The sequence below is a fragment of the Agelaius tricolor genome, unplaced genomic scaffold (genome assembly GCF_023055355.1).
Source record: "Agelaius tricolor isolate 1412-34295 unplaced genomic scaffold, bAgeTri1.0.p SCAF_19, whole genome shotgun sequence".
Lineage (NCBI taxonomy): Eukaryota > Metazoa > Chordata > Aves > Passeriformes > Icteridae > Agelaius > Agelaius tricolor.
The window spans coordinates 7184556-7201284 of NW_027269279.1; the positions used below are offsets into that span (position 1 = coordinate 7184556).

Here is a 16729-nt window from a genome sequence, read left to right on the forward strand (position 1 = left end):
TTTGATGCTGGAAGCTGACAGCTTGAGAAGCTTTCTATGCCAGCACTGTATTGTACACTTCTTCAATATATTGTTGGAGTTTAATTTTCCAGCCATTTCTTTTCTGATTTGCTCAAAGACTGATGGTATTGTCCAACCTGTTGTGTTTTCATTTATTTCCTCTTATTTCTGCTCCCAAGCAACCTCACTTGAACTTACATTTGACCTTTGATTATAGTTAGCAGTAGAGCAATGAGATGAAAACACCCCATGCTTTAATCTTATTATTCAATTTTCTCTTTTAGATTGAAAATCTTCCCAGTTTGTTCATATCAAATTTAAAAATTAAACATGGCAATCATAATCTTACAGTAATTATCTTATATCATATAGCAATTAAGCAGTTTGTAAAGCCTGCATTATTGAGCAGGCTGGTTTGCTTTAGTTCTAGTTAACATTCTGCAGTCACAAGCATTTGAACCCTCCTACACAACAAGCCTTTTTTCCTTGCAACAATTCTGCATCCAGGTTCTACTTTGGAAAGACAAAATTCCCCTTGCAAGTAGGTCAGATGATGGAGCAAACCCCTGTCCATTTTTCATTGTCTACCAAATGGTGTGCTGGTTTAAACTCAGCAAACTCCTGGAAATGTCTACAGGTTCAGACATTCTGAACTGAACATCTTCTTAACTCACTTGAAGTCCATAATACAATGTAATTTTTCCTAAATCAAAATCGGAATAATTTATACAGCTGCAAAATGAGGCCATAAAAAACCTGTGTAAAACCAAAGTCTTCTTTGAATCTTTCAAATACAGAAAACTCTTCCAAAGAGGTACTGTGCTTTTTGTTAATCACTTTTTGTAGTATTATTCCTGCTCTTACTAACAAAAATGTTGTTTGTTAGAAATTCTACAAGATGATATTGAGCTGTTTTGCAAAGAAATAGTTTCTGCAATGACATTTTAGGCTTACCTGAACTGTCAGTGATACTGTGCACAGTTAGTGCTCAAGGAGATTTTCTTTTTTATGGGAGCTGACACAGTTAACTCTCTGTTTAGCTCAACTGTCCATAAGTACTTTGTTTGCCTGAGCAGCTGAAAGAGACCAGCCCAGGCAGAGTTTTAATCTTGTCACAAAGTCAAAGAAAGTCAGGGGCAATGATCTCAGGATCCCTGTTCTAATTTCTGGTCCACATTCAGTGGTGCTGTAATTAGATGTAATTCCTTTCTGATCTGTATCTGCCTGCACAATCTGTTTTTCAGAGCTAACTTGGGAGAATGGTGCCAGATTTTAGGTTAATAAAACAGCTCTTGCACACTCAGCAGAGAAATCTGTAGCTATTACAGCATCCTTGCAAATGTTAATAAACAGAGACAAAAATTCAGATCTGAATAAAATGTTGGAAGATACAGTGTCCATTCCCTGTTTTGTGATACTTGCTATTTCCTTGGTATGCATTCTGAAGGATGAATAAAGCTTGTCTAGCATATTTCATGGGCATCACAAATACAGATGATACAGCTGAAAGTTAATGTTCCAGATCCTTGATGGTCTCTCACTTCACAGACCATAGAAAATTTTTTCCAAAACCCAAAACCTATAAATCAGTGCTGCAGTTTATTTATACCAGAGTAAAAACAATAGAAATTTAGTAACTTCTTCAGTAATCAAGCTCTTACTTGGAAAATTTCAGGAGGTATATGTCTTACTGCTGATGGCTGGAAATATGGCATCAAGCTTTTATCAATGGCTTTTAATTCATCCTCATTCAAACCACCTAAAAGACCCACAGAATACAAACAAAACTCAATTAATGTTATTTTTATTAAATTTATTTTTAAGGTTATATAAACTTTAAGCACCTATAAAAAATATATATATAATAAATGGTTTATTCCAGGGTGTTTTATAGAGAGATGCTGGTTCTTTCTATGTTTTCTTTCTTTCATTATATTTCAGCATTACAAATCCTCTGACCTTAGCCATTGACATGGAATGTACTCTACCTGAATTACTTTATCTTGGAAAAGAGAATTATAAAAGCCTATAAAAGAATTATAAAGCCTATAAAATCATAAACAATGTTATCAGGGAATGTTCATTCACAGTCTCTTCTGATCCATGTTAGGGAACATAATCATGCAATGGGAGTGACTTCTGCACCACTTAGGTGGCTGTGGTGGGGAATCATTGCCACAGGCATTGGGGATGCTAAAAATTCTGAGAGCTCAATGTGCAGTTAAATGATAACAGGGAAACAAATCCAGGAACAAATCTGGGAGTGACCTCTGGCTCAGGAGGTCTCAGAGGCTGCAAGAGCCTCTGGAGAAGTATCTGGAGAAGCATCACTCCAGGCCAGTCCTGCCCTTGTGCTCCTCCCTGGGCAGCCCATTCTTTCCAGGCAGGATCTCTGGGCAGCCAGAGCCCAGCTCCTCCCAGGGCAGCCTGGTTCACCAAGAGTGACTGGGGCTGGAATCCTGAAGGTTTTGCCCTCCTTGATTTACCCTTTCCAACTTACAGGACCCAAGTAACTTCAGGCTGTGCTTCCCAAGGTCAGTTTGAGCAGATTTACAGAACCTTACAGAGAATATCACAACTTTTCCTTAGTGCTTCTGCAATTACTGGATATCTGTCCCTGCAGGTGATTCCCCTCTGGAAGAAATGTCTTTTGCCAGTCTGCAAAAATCCCCAGCTAGGTGAACCCATCTCTTAACAGCAATGCTTCACCATTACCATCTGGAGCTGCAGCTTTGTTACCTGCTATAGTCCCAATTTCCTGTAAAACAGAGCCATTCCAGCTGGGAGCAGCACCAAACACAGATTCTGTCATCTTCTTAAACTGCCTCAGAACAGGGGTGCTGCAAAACAGCAGGCCAATTCTTGCAATTGCAACACTGCAAAAGGCAACAAGGTCATCATTACAAGCTGCATTTACATGGAGTACTACTAAATAGGCTTGGAATATACTTAAGCCTGCTGTAAGAAGACTGTAAAACCCATTTTCAATTTAAAATATACGTGCACAAATTGCATACAAATATTTCAGGTTTTAAGCAAAAACCTCTATTTCTTGATGCAATACTTAAATGGTGAGATGTAAATGGCAGAGGAAAACTATAGAAGAACACATTTTAAACAACTGCTGCATGCCTTCTGCTTTTCTAAAAGCATTTAAAATGTAAAAAGGTGTCCTTTAGGCTCTGAAAATCTTGATGGAACAAAAATGGCACAATAAATTTTATCAATAGAGCTACTAATAAATATTTCATTAGATATAAAATGCAGTACCTGAATTCAGCAGTCCTTATGGATGTGATTTCTGTGGAGTTCAAAGCACAGAGAACAGCTCCTAATCCAACTAAATCAAAACTTTTTAATGTGCTGATGGTCTGGCCAGAGTCGTCTAGAAAACCTTGTAAAATTGCTCTTGCCTACAAAAGCAGTAAGACAGCATGCATGAAGAGGGTAAATCTAATTGAAAGGTTTGTTACTAGATGATTAAAATCTTACCAAAAGTGATGGAGCATAAATAAATATCCTGAGCCTGCCCAGTGTATGGTCATGGCCTTCAGGAGGAGCACTGTCACCACCTACATGTGACACTAAACCAGGGCACTGTTACCCAACCACTTGCTAAATGCAAATGGTGTGAAAAGACTCTGTACTTCTCCTGCCAGGTCACAGGGAAAGCCTTCACCACAAGAAATGGTGCTGGATTGCCTCACAGGATCAGTTACATTGCTACAAGAAAACATAAAATACCTAAGGAGATCAATATGTAATTTTATTATTTTTAATACTCAGGATGACTTGTCTAATTTAAGTGCCATAGATGAGTGGTGATCTGTGTCAAGGATTAATTTTCAGATATGAATGGGATATTGGTACCAAAGTGCCTTTGCAAGCCAAAGTAATTTAGGATGGTGCTCATTTTAAACTAATCCTTTAAAAACTGAGCCCATCTCAAGCATGTCACCAAGGCATCTTCCAAAGCCAGTGAAAGAAACAATCATCTTCCAAGATTTCCTAATCTATCCACAATGCTGAGCTTCAAATAACTAGCTTAACTAGCTGCCAAAGTTTTAAGACAACTGAAATTCAGCAGGATGAATCTCTTTTAACTAACTACTCTTACTGACAGCAGGAAACCTCAAAAGCAAACTGGTTCTGTGTAAAATCCTCCCAAGTTCCTCCTTCTTATGATGCCCTTCAGAACATGAATCTATTGAACAGATTTGTGATATTCTGCCACCATGCCAGCACCTCTGCAGCCACAGAACCCTGATGGGCCACAAAGTCAGAAATATGCTGCCTATTGCAGATATAAATAGAAGTTTTTAACTTATTATGAAAGTCCCATTGATATAACTAGAAGTTATTAAAGGAAAGGAACATGAGGAGTGTATCTGCTATAGGCCTTGTAGGACAATGGATGCTGGGGCTGGGGACACTGCTGTGACTGTCCTTAGGAAGGACCAGTACTCCAGCAGTAGTGTCTATTCCAGGGACAGTGGGAGAGGAGCTGCTCACCTCCTTCCACTGCTTAGTGGACAAGTGCTAAAGAACACACACACTCATCCCCACCCCAATTAACAGTGACTGAAGCTGTCTTGGCCACCTCCCCAGGGAAGCCCCAGCCAGGCACACACCAGTGCTGACCTTGTGGCCACTTTCACTGGGGCACAGCTGCAGAAAAGCAGCAGGGAGTAGTGTTGGTCCCTGGATCTATTTTCTAGGCAGCTCCAGGGTCCCAAAGGGCATGAATGCAGAGCCATTCAGCAGGAGGACATTCAGGAGCTCCCTCACTCACCTGGGTAAGAGTCCACCCTGTTTGCTGAGTAAGAGCAGAGACGGTGTCGATGGAGCTCAGGTCCAGCTCTGGGATTTCCTGTGCACTCAGTGCCAGAGCAATGCGGCCCAGGGAGATGATCTGGTAACTCCTCCAGTCTGGCAGCAACCCCCAAACCTTTAGATGAGAGCCATGAATATCTGTTAAATCATCATGATGACTCTTCCTCTATATACACCACTCTCAAATCCTTTGGTTCAAAAGTCCTAAAATCTGAATATTCCTCTTTGCACACAAAAGGCAGAGCTTAGGTATTGTGAAGGTTTTTGAGGTTCTACACCAATAATGATTAGTTCATCTAAAAATGATGCAATTTTTACAGCTTGGACTTGTTGATGAGTCAGAATATGAACTGCTGGAAGTGTGGCTGTAGGAGCAAAACCACTAAGAACAATAAAAATGGGAATCTGTCCCTAGATCCACACTGTTATACTGCCAAGAAAGCAGCACCTGCACTACCCAGGCTTCTTCCCAGCTGCAATTGCTCCAGGGGACTGACTTTAAGTTCCTTTTGTGACCAGTCACCCTGGCTCAGTCACTGACAAGGAAAGACAAAGTAGAGAATCAAGTAATACAGACAAAGAGCCAGTTCCTACAGTCCTGATTTCTAGATTGTGTTCATGCAATGTTAAAATAAAAAATAACTTTAAAGTGTTTGTAAAGATATAGTTAAATTTGTAAAGCTTTGTAAAAAACCCAAGGAAATAAGCAGGGGCTCTTCTAAACCAGTACCAATGTATTTAAACTGACAGCTTCCCCTGCTTTTAACTTTATTTGTGATAAAGTTACAGTGATTGAAAAGCTGTCACTGAGCAGCCTGAAGGAAATTTTGCTATAAGGAAAAGTTCTGCCTGAGTAAAGAATAATAAAAGTCCATCAGGAGCTGAATCTTCAGAGGCCAGAACTGTCAATTACATTTTATGACAATGGTAGAAGACTGTAGACAGTGGTCAGTACTTCCCCGGATGTGGCCAATTGCCTTTACAGAAAAAGACACTAGGTTTTGGCTGGAGGAAGGAACTTGAACAAGCCAGGCACACATTAAAAAAAAAAAAAATATGCTCACTTTAAAGCTCTCATGTACTTCAGCAACTCTGCTTTGTGTCAGTGAATACATGACAGGTTTCTAGTATAACATCATGCTGCTAACAGCACCTGGAAAATTAAAACTAAAAGCTCAGGGCTGGGCTACCATCTGAGTCAGGAAATATTTACTCCATTTTTGAGATAGCTACAATTTAAGTTTTGTTCAAAAAGTTAGAAAGGACAAAGCTAGTGGGGACTTGCTGAAGAGCATCCCTGCAGTTGCCTACTAAATAGTGTTTGCACCATCAGATAGACATGGAGCTGTACAAGCTCCAGAAAATATAAAAGTAGAGCTCAGGAATCTGGATGTCTGAAATTAGGTACTCCTTACACAGAGCTCAGGCTCTCTGCTGTGCACATCCAGCACAGAGCAGCCTCAGCTGCCAGGGTGCTTTTCCCAGCTGTGACCCTCAGGTTAAGGATTTGTTTAAGAGATGCCTTGCTGGATTTGTACCTCCCAACTGAGTTTCCACCAGATCTTTTATGTTGGTTTTACAATGTCACAAAGGGTCTAAATCTGGGAAACTTCAATCTTTTCCAAAGCAAATAGATAGTAAAAAGTATTAGCCCAATTTTAAAGCTTTTAATTCTCTAGCTTAAGAGATACATGAAACACATGCAGGCAAAAATGCCAAGTGTCTGTTTCCTGATCTAGGCCATAAAGTACAGAATTTGAAGTACTTCATAAATAGTATTATCTGACAGGGCTGGGTGAAATCTCAGGCAGAATGATATAAATAACACAACACATGAAACTGAAACACTCCTTTGTCCTCATTCACCTAGAACTACAGATCTATCCAGCTGTCAGTGCTGCAGAGCTGGGAGACCTTCCACTTACAAGTGAGCTAAGCTTCTTACTTTCATTAAGATACAATCTGATAACTAGACTTTTTGAATTAGTTTGGAACAATGAGTAGTTCAGGCTTAATGAAACCTTTAATCAAAGATGTTAATAACATAACAGCATCTATGCATATAATTTCAAAGAGCTTTGCCTGTCCTGTCTCATTTCTCATGCTTCATGTTCAGTTTAACATCACATTGCATTTTGAAATTAATACATAGGAAGTCTGTCTTTGTCTAGCAGAAATCTGCACAAACACTCACAGACAATATACTGCCATTCAGGGCACTACAGATCTTTGAATATAGCCAGAAATGTGAGTGTATCAACCTTGTCAGCAATTTCCCTACAACTGACACCACTCTGTAAATACACCAATATATTGCACTGCTGTAAAGAATAGTAGTTTTCACTATGGCAGGGGAGCACTGTTTTTATTTTCTTCTAGGATTACATTTTTGCCCCTTTTCCTACCCACAAGTGTCCATGCTGACAGACAGAAGCTGACTTGGGGAGAATACATTTGCTGCAGTTGTCCTCCTGCAACAGAGACACAACTACAGAGTCACCATCTGCTTTCAGAAATCTGTGCAGTGCCACTTCTCTTCAAGCACCTGCAGTTCCACTGCTTTAAAAGCTGAGCTTCACTGCTAAAAATTGCACAGTTGGCCTTATTTACCCCAAATCCATGGTCAGCTGCACTACTGGCTACAGCTGCTGCTTTAAGGAGATGCTGCCCAGGCCCATGCTCCCCCTGCTCCTGCTTTCCTCCAGAGGTCACAGCCCTCAGGTCTCCAAGCCTCTTGCACTCTGTCCTGCTTGCTGCCAACTGCAACTTGTAGATGCTTCCCAACCTCATTCTGTCAGAATGATCTGATGGAACCTAAAAAGGACTTTTACATGTTGGATCATTTTGACAGAAGGGGATTACAGAGTAGCCATGCAGAGATGGAAGCAGAGAACAGATAACCTCCAGCAGCTGCTGCTGACAGGAAGCTGCAGCCAGGCTGGGGCAGTACCCTCTTCACCTCTGAGTTTTCTGCAACCAGAACAATTTGTCTTACTGCACCCTAAGGCTTTTTCTTGCTGAACAAAAAGCATGTTGGGGAATTTGCTCATTCCCTGGCAGTGCAGGCAAAGCAGCAAGAGGAGGTGATCCCAGGGAGAAGTGCAATGGCAACAACAGGCATGGAGCAAAGTCTGAATTCTCTGCCAGCCCACTGTGTCTCATGCAGGGCTGCCCAGAACCCTGTTGGTGCCCCAGAGCCAGGCAGAGTGCTGACCTGCCCCCAGCACAGTCCTCTGCCCAACTGTGCTCCTGGTAAAGACAAGATGTAGGTGGGATTTTTCCTCCCTCAGATTTCCCACTGATGGGTCTGTCCCTGCCTGTGAGAAGGTGGAAAAAGGAGCTTTATTCAGCCAATAACTGCCTTTCAGTCAGTTTGGGTTTACCCCACTGGAAGCTATATTCAGCATCCACACAGACAGTTTAACATGCCAAGCTTAATTCTCAGCAGGGCAATCAACAGCCCCTAGGACTGCTTGCTGATCTTTCATTTGTGAAAGGAAAGTGAGAAGCAAGCAGAAAAGTAATTCAGAGTAAAACCACTTCACTTTTCCAGCTGCCAATAGCTCAGAACTACTTGCCTGTTGACTCCAAAGCAAGGGCAATAGTCTTCTATCACCACCACACATTATTTTTCCAATAAACCATAGATATTCTTGTGGCAGTAGTGACATTGACATAGCACAGTTATTTTAGAACTGCATAGTTCAATAACACCAAATCAAATTACAGATTTAATTTTCCTTCACAGACAGGATAGTTACCTGCTTGGCTTTTTCCTTCAAGGCAGTCAGCTGGGAGCTGTTAAAACCTGAGACTCCCCCAAGAAGTTCCACATTTTTGTCAAAAGTCTCTGGATCCATGCATTTCAGTTCCTGAACTGACCAAAAGACATTTGCTTCTCCTAATTTAATGATTTCACTTGAAGAAGGAGCTCTGGTTCTCAGGCAATCTGAAAAAGATCAAATAGTAAGAGTTTTCATCAAAGAGACAACAAAATAAATCAAAGCAATATTGATATTTAAGAGAGCAACAGACTATGAAAATTTACTGCTGCTGATGTGATATCGATAAATTAAATATTTTGTAATTGAAGAATTTAAAAAATATTCCCTTATTAATGTTCTGGATATAAACTACCAGTATCTTGCAAGTTTCTTTGAAGTCCAATTCTCTAAAGGCATCAAAACCCAGGCAAGGGCTTGTTCTGAGTTTAAGCCACCATTTGCTGGCAGCCTTGATTCAACAGGAGTGAAATGCAAACGTTTGGGATGACCCTGGTGGAAATTCACCAAAAAGAGCTTCAGCTGAATAAACACCACATTCAAACAGTGGATCCAACTCAACAGGAATGTAACAGACATGAGAGGTCCTTGCACTCTGCAATGCCTGATAGAGATATGTGTCTGGTAAGACTTGCCTGACATTTGAACAAGGGGAAGACAAGCTGGATGTGTCACAGAAGCACGGCGTTTGTTGGTTATGTCAAACCTGTTGTTAAAATCTCAGGATCTAGAGAGGGCTGTACACTCACCACAGCACTGTTTGGACAGACAAACTGCCTTTAAAAATCTTATTTACAGTCAGGTTCCAGGCCTATGCATTATCAAACCAGACAGTTTCCATTGTGTGTTTTAACAAATCCTAGTCTTTGTTGACATAATCTGCCTCTAATGTTGATGGAAAGCAGAAATAAGAACCCTAATGTGGTTGTTTACTGCTCCCTCTCCTGTCACTAATTTAGGAAAACCTTATTAAATAATTATCTAAACCAAATAATCCCTACATGTCTTTGGATACAGTCATTACCAGTAAAAAACATGAATTTCACAGATGCTGTGCCTCAGCTAAGCTCCCCCAGATAAATAAATTAAAGTGAGGATGTACAAAGTAGATTTGTACTTTGAAAGGAGGCAGAGGAGGGATTTATTTGCATCAAAGGAAGCTGCAGTAGTGGGTAGAACACTGAAAAGACTGAATCTGTTGAGCAAATGAAAATGCTGCTCAGCTTCCACTGCACCAGCTGATCTTCTGCTCTCCCTTTACCTCCCTCTTGTGAAGCTGCATTGTTTCCCTTTCCCCTGCTGCAGAAGGTCAGCTTTTCTCATGTAAATACTGCCCATCCAGACGGCTGCAGCTCCCTTCCCCAAGTCATGAAAACCTAAGACTAGGTGTCCTTGAAAAAACCCATTGATTTTATAATTTTTAACACACCAGATACACTGATGCAATTAAAGAGGGAAACACTAATTGGATTTTTGACCTGATGCCACTTTGCTGTTCCTTTTGCTACAGATTTAGTTTGATGAAAAACATATATATATATATATACACACACATTATAACACATATAATGTGGTGAGAAACCTGAATCCTTTCTCCAGCACTGCCACTGCCCTCTGGTAGCATCTCAGACACACAGCTCCCTAGTTTTGCTTTTCATGTTCCATCTTGCCTTAAGCATCTTAAAACCTTTGCTTTTAATCTTGATATAGACATAGATGCAAGAACTCTGTCACTGGTAATTGCTACTGTTATTAACATTAGCTCACAAGTGGTCTGTGAGAAATGCAAAATAGAATTGGTGGCATGAAAAGCTTTAATGTTATTCTGGAGTAATTTTCATAATACCCAATTTTTTAGTGATTTAAAATCAGTAATTAAACTTCACTCCTTACTGAAACCACTGTGTGAGTTGTATGGAGCTGATGAGATTATGCTTGGTAACAAAAGCTCAATACCATGTTTGGGCTGCAGAAGCATTTCCTGGGGTAGCACAAACAATCCTTCAACTTCTCATCTCCCAGATTCCCCCAGCTGAGCTCAGGCACCCCAAGTGAAGACTGAGGAGCCTCCATGGCCTTGGAACCAAATCATCCTTTGACAAAGACCCTCAGCTTTGACAAAGACCCTCAGCTTTGCTGGCACTGCTCTTGCAATGCAGGTGAGAGATCTCTGCAACTGCACTGGACATGAGCTGGGCTGATTAGAGAAGTCTTGGGATTCATGTAGATCTAGAGGCTTAAAAAAAGAACACTTAAGGACACAGGCATACTTAAATACCTGGTGCTGAACCTTCAGTCACATGGCCCATGTCTAAAGAAATATGGCTTGTGATCTGCTGATTTACTTGTTGAAGGAAGAGTGAATTTCATGCATACAGGTGAACTAACCCCCTGCTATTTCACCAGCTCAGTCCTGCTTTTTTTAGAGCCTCTGATGACTCCTCTGATCAACTGAGGTCATGTTTTGTTTCAGATTATGAAAAAACACAACCCTCAGAACTCCCTCCACCTCTCTCTGCCTATGAATACAGCACTGTAAGAGGAAAATTCATTTCCAGAGACACACAGTCATCATTCAGAGTTCCTGCCATACAAGCAGATGGATTTCCAGGGTGGCTCAGGGCTTGCTGAGAGCTTGAACCTCTATTCTGCTAGGCAGAGAACCAAGGGGGAGATTTTCAAAGACAAAGGCAGATAAGATCAAACTCCTTGAATATCTTTGGGTCTAAAGTCCCATTGGTGTTTTTCAAAAGCTTCCCCCACAGCAGGATTGTTTTCCATGGCACAGGATGGCACAGCTTATAAATTCTGATGTCAGATAAGAGAAGAATAGTTGTTATTATAATAATAGAATATAGTCAGAGTATCTATCTGATATAAAGAAAATGAACCATTTGTTACCAGAGATTCTAATAGATTAGTTTGGTTGCTAATTAAAATACCTTTTAGATGATTACAAACTTGTCCATTTGGACAGAAAAAACAGTGCCACCACTGTCAGATTTAAGAACAGATCAGTCACCATATGCTCATGTCTGGCAAAGGATTAACTATGTACAATCTTTTGGCACAATGGTAACTTGTCACCTTCACAGGTTTTTAATTCAAGGGGTTTCAATTAGATTACAAAGTAAAAATTTAAAAAATTAAAAATAAACAAGCCCCTCTAATTCAAATCATTCATCTTTTTCCTTTGTGTACTTAGAAAGATTCCAGGAAGTGCTTAATTATGCAATTCTGTAATGAAGGTTTCAGCAATTAGTGCATTATACAACTCTGATGAGCAGCAGAATGAAGACTCTCACTGTTTTATCCTGAAAGTCTATAAGTGACTCAATACTTCACTTTTATCATTCAGCTTCTCAGAATGCATTTGATGACAAAGTGAGACAAAGTCTGTTTGAACTGCACCCCCTCAGCCCCAAATGCAGCACTTTGCAGAGGCCCCAGTGCAATACTGACCAGCTCTGCTGAGGGACAGGAGAACGCTGCCAGTGCCATTGGAGACTGACTCAAACACAGCTGACAGGAGCTCTTCAGCTGAGGAAACTGCTCCAATTGTCTTTGCTATTTGTAAAATGGTACCTGGGAACTTCAAAAGGAAAGAAAGAATAAATAAGGCTTCTCTCCCTTTTAAAACAAATCAATTTGTAGAGAAAGTCTTGTGCAGACCTCAGCAAAGCAGGGGTTAGTAACAGCTCAGTCTTGTCCCATTGTGCAGATGTTTCAGAAAGGAGTAATTGGCTGCTACTGAAAGGTCATTGGCACACATTTGAGGGGGAAAAATTAGGAACAAAGCAAATTCTGAGTGATTCTCCATCCTGTGTGCCCTCCCAGCTTCTGGCAACACCTGAGCACTGGCTGATTGGTGTCTGTGTCCAGCCCCTCCTGGAGCAGTGAGTGTCACCATTTTAATTCACGTTTCATTTCGCTCGTCTTAAATTTGCCAGATAAGTACATGGATTGAGGATAGGGACCCAATTAAATTATGAGAAATAACTTTGACCTGTTTGCCTTCTTTAGGCTTTTCTGACCTCTCTCCTCCACCCTGCTAGACACCTTCCTTTCCTTTGAAGAGTCCTATTCTGTCTGGTCAATTATAAGCATTATCTCCAGTGGAAAAGCTGCTGACAGTGCTCACATATTTCTGCTCAAGAATGAACCCCTCATTCCAGTATAGTTTACTCCTATGCATTAAAAAAATTAAGATTATATGAACTTAAGAGGGCAAGGAAATGACAAAGTGCAAGTGCAATGCTGAGGCCATCAGATATTGTTACTTGTGCTATGCTGACCCCAGGGCAAAGGGCCACATGAGTAAATGCTAATTTGATCAGTATGATCCCATTAATAACAGGATAAGAAACACAACTTTTATGGTTGGAAGGTAGAAGGATAGAGTAAAGAGCACTGCAAGGTGTAAAGTACTAAAAATGAGTCTGCATCACTATAAATGCCCCTTTTTTTCCCCTATGTGACAATGTACAGTTGTAACATACAATTAATTGTTTCGAGTAACATTACTCTCAAGAAGAAATCTCTTGGATGGAGTCAAGAATATGTGAAACACTAACACAGGATTCCTTGACAAAAGAATTATTTACCTAGTTCACCATTCACTTTACATAATTTAGACTGCATTATGACATTCACAATTCCAAGGTCTAAAATTTATGTTACAAATTAAAATTTTTTAATAAAAGCATACCTTTTCAGCAAGGATGTTTAATTCCTCTTTTGACAGCAGAACTATGAATGGTCCAACATCTAATGTTGTTTCTGCTGTCCAGTTGTTTGAGGAGCTGAAAAAATATTTTGAAAAATTCTATTAATAAGGAGCATTACATCAAAAATAATACTAAAACTTCAGTGGGTTTATGATACTTTATCATACAGGAAACAATTCTATGCCAATGTGATGATTCATTGTTACAAGCATCAGATTGCATTTTCTCATCTCTCTGGGCATAGGGCATTAGTGGAACTCACAATATAATCAGAAAAACCCTTCAAATATGGTGGTGAGGGAGCTCTCCCTCAATAGTCAAGTGTTCTTAGCATTACAGGAGAAATAATTGAACAAGGAGAAATAATTATTTCTTTGAAAGAAAATTTACCATTTTCCATCAGTTCATATTGCAATAGTAGCCTGCAAAATGGTTATCAAAAGAGAAGTAGAAACATCATCCAAATCTGACAAATGTCAGTCAACCCATTTGGTGGGTGACTTAATAAAGCACTTAGATAAGTTATTTTCAGCCTGACAGAGCCTACAGAAGAGTGTAGTAACAAATATGCTCCTAGCTCATGTTCCCACAAACAATTTTAATTGCTTTGCTGCTCCACTATGAGGATGTTTAAATATCTTCAAAATTGAATTATATAAAATAATGTAAAATCTTATTTAGCACAGTGTGCCACAATTGAATAAAATTGATTTGTATCAAGACCAATGCAGGGATGGAATCTGCTGGAAAATACAGCTATCAGCTATCCTAGCACAGAAAAATGCTGACTAGCAGGAAGCTGAACAGCATCTGATGTGATCAGGTGGATCAAGTGACCCACTTTGGGGTGAAGGGGTGGTTAGGAACTGTGCAACCAGTCTCCCTTTCCAAATGCAAGATACTTCCAAGGGACAATGCAAGACAGAAACAGTATATTCTCACCAGATAGAGGATGGCTTTGTTCTTGGCAGGACTGATACCAGTGAGGTTCCATTCACCCTCCTAATCTGAGTCCTTAGTGACACCCACCACACTGCCCACTCTGCTGCTGCAAATGCTTGACCTTAAATCCCTCTGCTGCTTCTCTGCTCTCTCCTACTGCCACAGGTGCTTGCAGTCTTCTTTACTTGGCTTCTCACACCAGCACAGCAAGTACCCCACCTCCATTTTCCCATTCTTTGTGTTCCTGCACCATTCTCTGCTTGTAACCCCTTTGTCCTGCCAGGCCAGTGAGTCTGTTTACTGCCCCCCATAAGTATTCCACTTCTCTCCTTTTCCTCTGGGACTTAAGTCATGTCCCTGGGGTTGTATTTTGTTCCACAGTTATCACATTACACACAAGAACAGACATGTCATTCTAGTGGACAAGAACTTGGGCAGTGACAGAAGCTGCTTTGTGCCGGTTTCACTGCAGTTCATCTGGGCAAAGCAAATGTTTGGTGTTTGCATGGCCTAAGCACCAGCCTGACCACGGCGGTGTATCCAATACCTTACCCATATAACTTGAGGAGTTTGGATTTAATTTCAATCTTCTGCTCATGGCTGAGCTGTTGGCAAAGTTTGAATTGATGTAGGGCTGCTGCCATTGCCTTCAGGGACATTCTGCCTTGTAGAAAGTCTGGAGGTAAGTGGCAGATTAGATTTCCAAGGAGGTCGACATCATATTCATCAGCAATGGAGCTGTTCTGAAACAAGAAGCATTTGCCCTGTTGGCAGACCTAACTGGGCTCTTGCCCTGTACCACTTAGCTGCATCACAACTCATTTAAGCTGTAAGGAACAAAGACACAACAGTTTGCACTGGCAACTTAATCTACATTTTCTGCTGAGACAGCCTTACATTTTTTGTTTTACCAATCCAACTGGTGATATTTCATAAGCACTTCTCAGAGCTTTCAGTATTCTTTATTCCATACTGAATCACACATAAAGAATGTGACCACCCAGCACCTGCAGAGCTGGTGCAGTTCTGTCTGGCAGCACAGCCCTCACATGGCCCCTTGCAGCAGAGGGGCCCCAAGCTCTTGCTGTTAGAAGGCTGAGCTCTAAGGGGCTTCTCAAGCAGCTGCCAAAACACTGGGGATTATACAGCTGGTACTGTGTGTAAGGACAGGAACAGCCACAGCTACATCAAAGAACTACTTCCCCCTAAAAATTGGTGAGTGCTGCAGCTCCCAGACAGCAGAAGTCACAAAATTCTCCTGGTACCAGCACCTCTCCCATGGAGCTCCCTGTGCCACAACAGCTCTGCTTGGGCTGGCACTGCTTGGAGCCAGGGGAACGCTCCAGGTGCAAACTGGTCAGCTCCAGGCTGTCCTGGCCAGCAATGACATTTAATAAGAACACTTTGGAACATGTATGGAGTCAAGGAAAATTGCTAAGCAAGCTATAAAAAGGTTTGCTTAAGGAGCAAACAATAAAATTGAAACAGTAAAAAAGCCCCCAGAAGAATGCAGCTGGATGGGTGAAGAACTCATGCAGGTGGTGACTCTCTCCTCCTCCATGGTGTCTCCTCCTCTGCTGACCCCTCTCAGCCATACCCACCAGGCACTCCTGTACTTTTTGCAGGACAGCATCCCTTTTGTGAAGGCTTGGGTTCAGGAGGTCCATTCCAGTCTTGCCCACACGCTCAAGGAAAGGGACACACAAAGGGCCTGTGATGTACTCCAGGTACTCAGAACTGCAGAAAGAATTCAGAAGGTCTCAGAATGCAAACCTGACCTTCATAGACCCACAACCATAGCCATGAAATCTGTGATGACAGAGATGCTTAGAGACAAGGCTGCACTTGAAAAATCATAAACCAGACAGGCCAAAAAAATTGCAATTAACCCTCAGCTTACTTCAATATCTGTCTTCTTCCAGTCCATCAGGACATGAACTGAACTTCAAAAAATGGCTAAGAATTATAAATAGCTGCAAGTGTAGGAAAGTGCTCTGAGATGCTTTAACACCATATGAAACAGGTTTACAGGTCAGAAGCTTTTCCCCTTTCCCCATTTTATTAGGAATAATTCTCTGATGAATGAAAATGGGTGGGTGGCCTGAGGACCACAAGTAGTTTTAGAGTAGGTTTGCTTTTTATCAAAAGCCAAAAATCCTGCCAAACTAAAAAAAATGATGTTCTTCTCCACACAGAGTGGCAAACAACCTTTGCAAATAAAGCCACAGCCCACATCTGCACAGGCCCAGCCTTGCCAGGGTCTGAAGGCAACAGCACCAGCAACTTGGGATGGCCTTGAACAGCCAACATGCAACTGCTGCCAAATAACTGAGTGCTGCAGTTTATGGGAAGCCTTACATTAAAGTCTATTATTATTTTATAGTTGTTAAATAGAATAGAGGCTTTTGAGACTGAATATTTTTCTTATTTTTTCAATTAAAAAAT

General features: G+C 41.0%; 1 protein-coding gene across 1 annotated transcript in view; it reads right to left on the reverse strand.

Annotated features, from left to right (window-relative positions):
• OTOA (otoancorin) overlaps nt 1–16729 on the reverse strand; it is a 39652-nt gene that overhangs the window by 8523 nt on the left and 14400 nt on the right. Inside the window, exons 18-26 of the mRNA XM_071444075.1 lie at nt 15886–16021; nt 14837–15027; nt 13324–13417; nt 12078–12207; nt 8595–8782; nt 4793–4948; nt 3271–3413; nt 2740–2876; nt 1662–1759 (exon numbers count right to left, since the gene is read on the reverse strand). Coding sequence (XP_071300176.1) covers nt 1662–1759; nt 2740–2876; nt 3271–3413; nt 4793–4948; nt 8595–8782; nt 12078–12207; nt 13324–13417; nt 14837–15027; nt 15886–16021 — 1273 coding nt within the window. The remainder of the gene's footprint in view (nt 1–1661; nt 1760–2739; nt 2877–3270; nt 3414–4792; nt 4949–8594; nt 8783–12077; nt 12208–13323; nt 13418–14836; nt 15028–15885; nt 16022–16729) is intronic.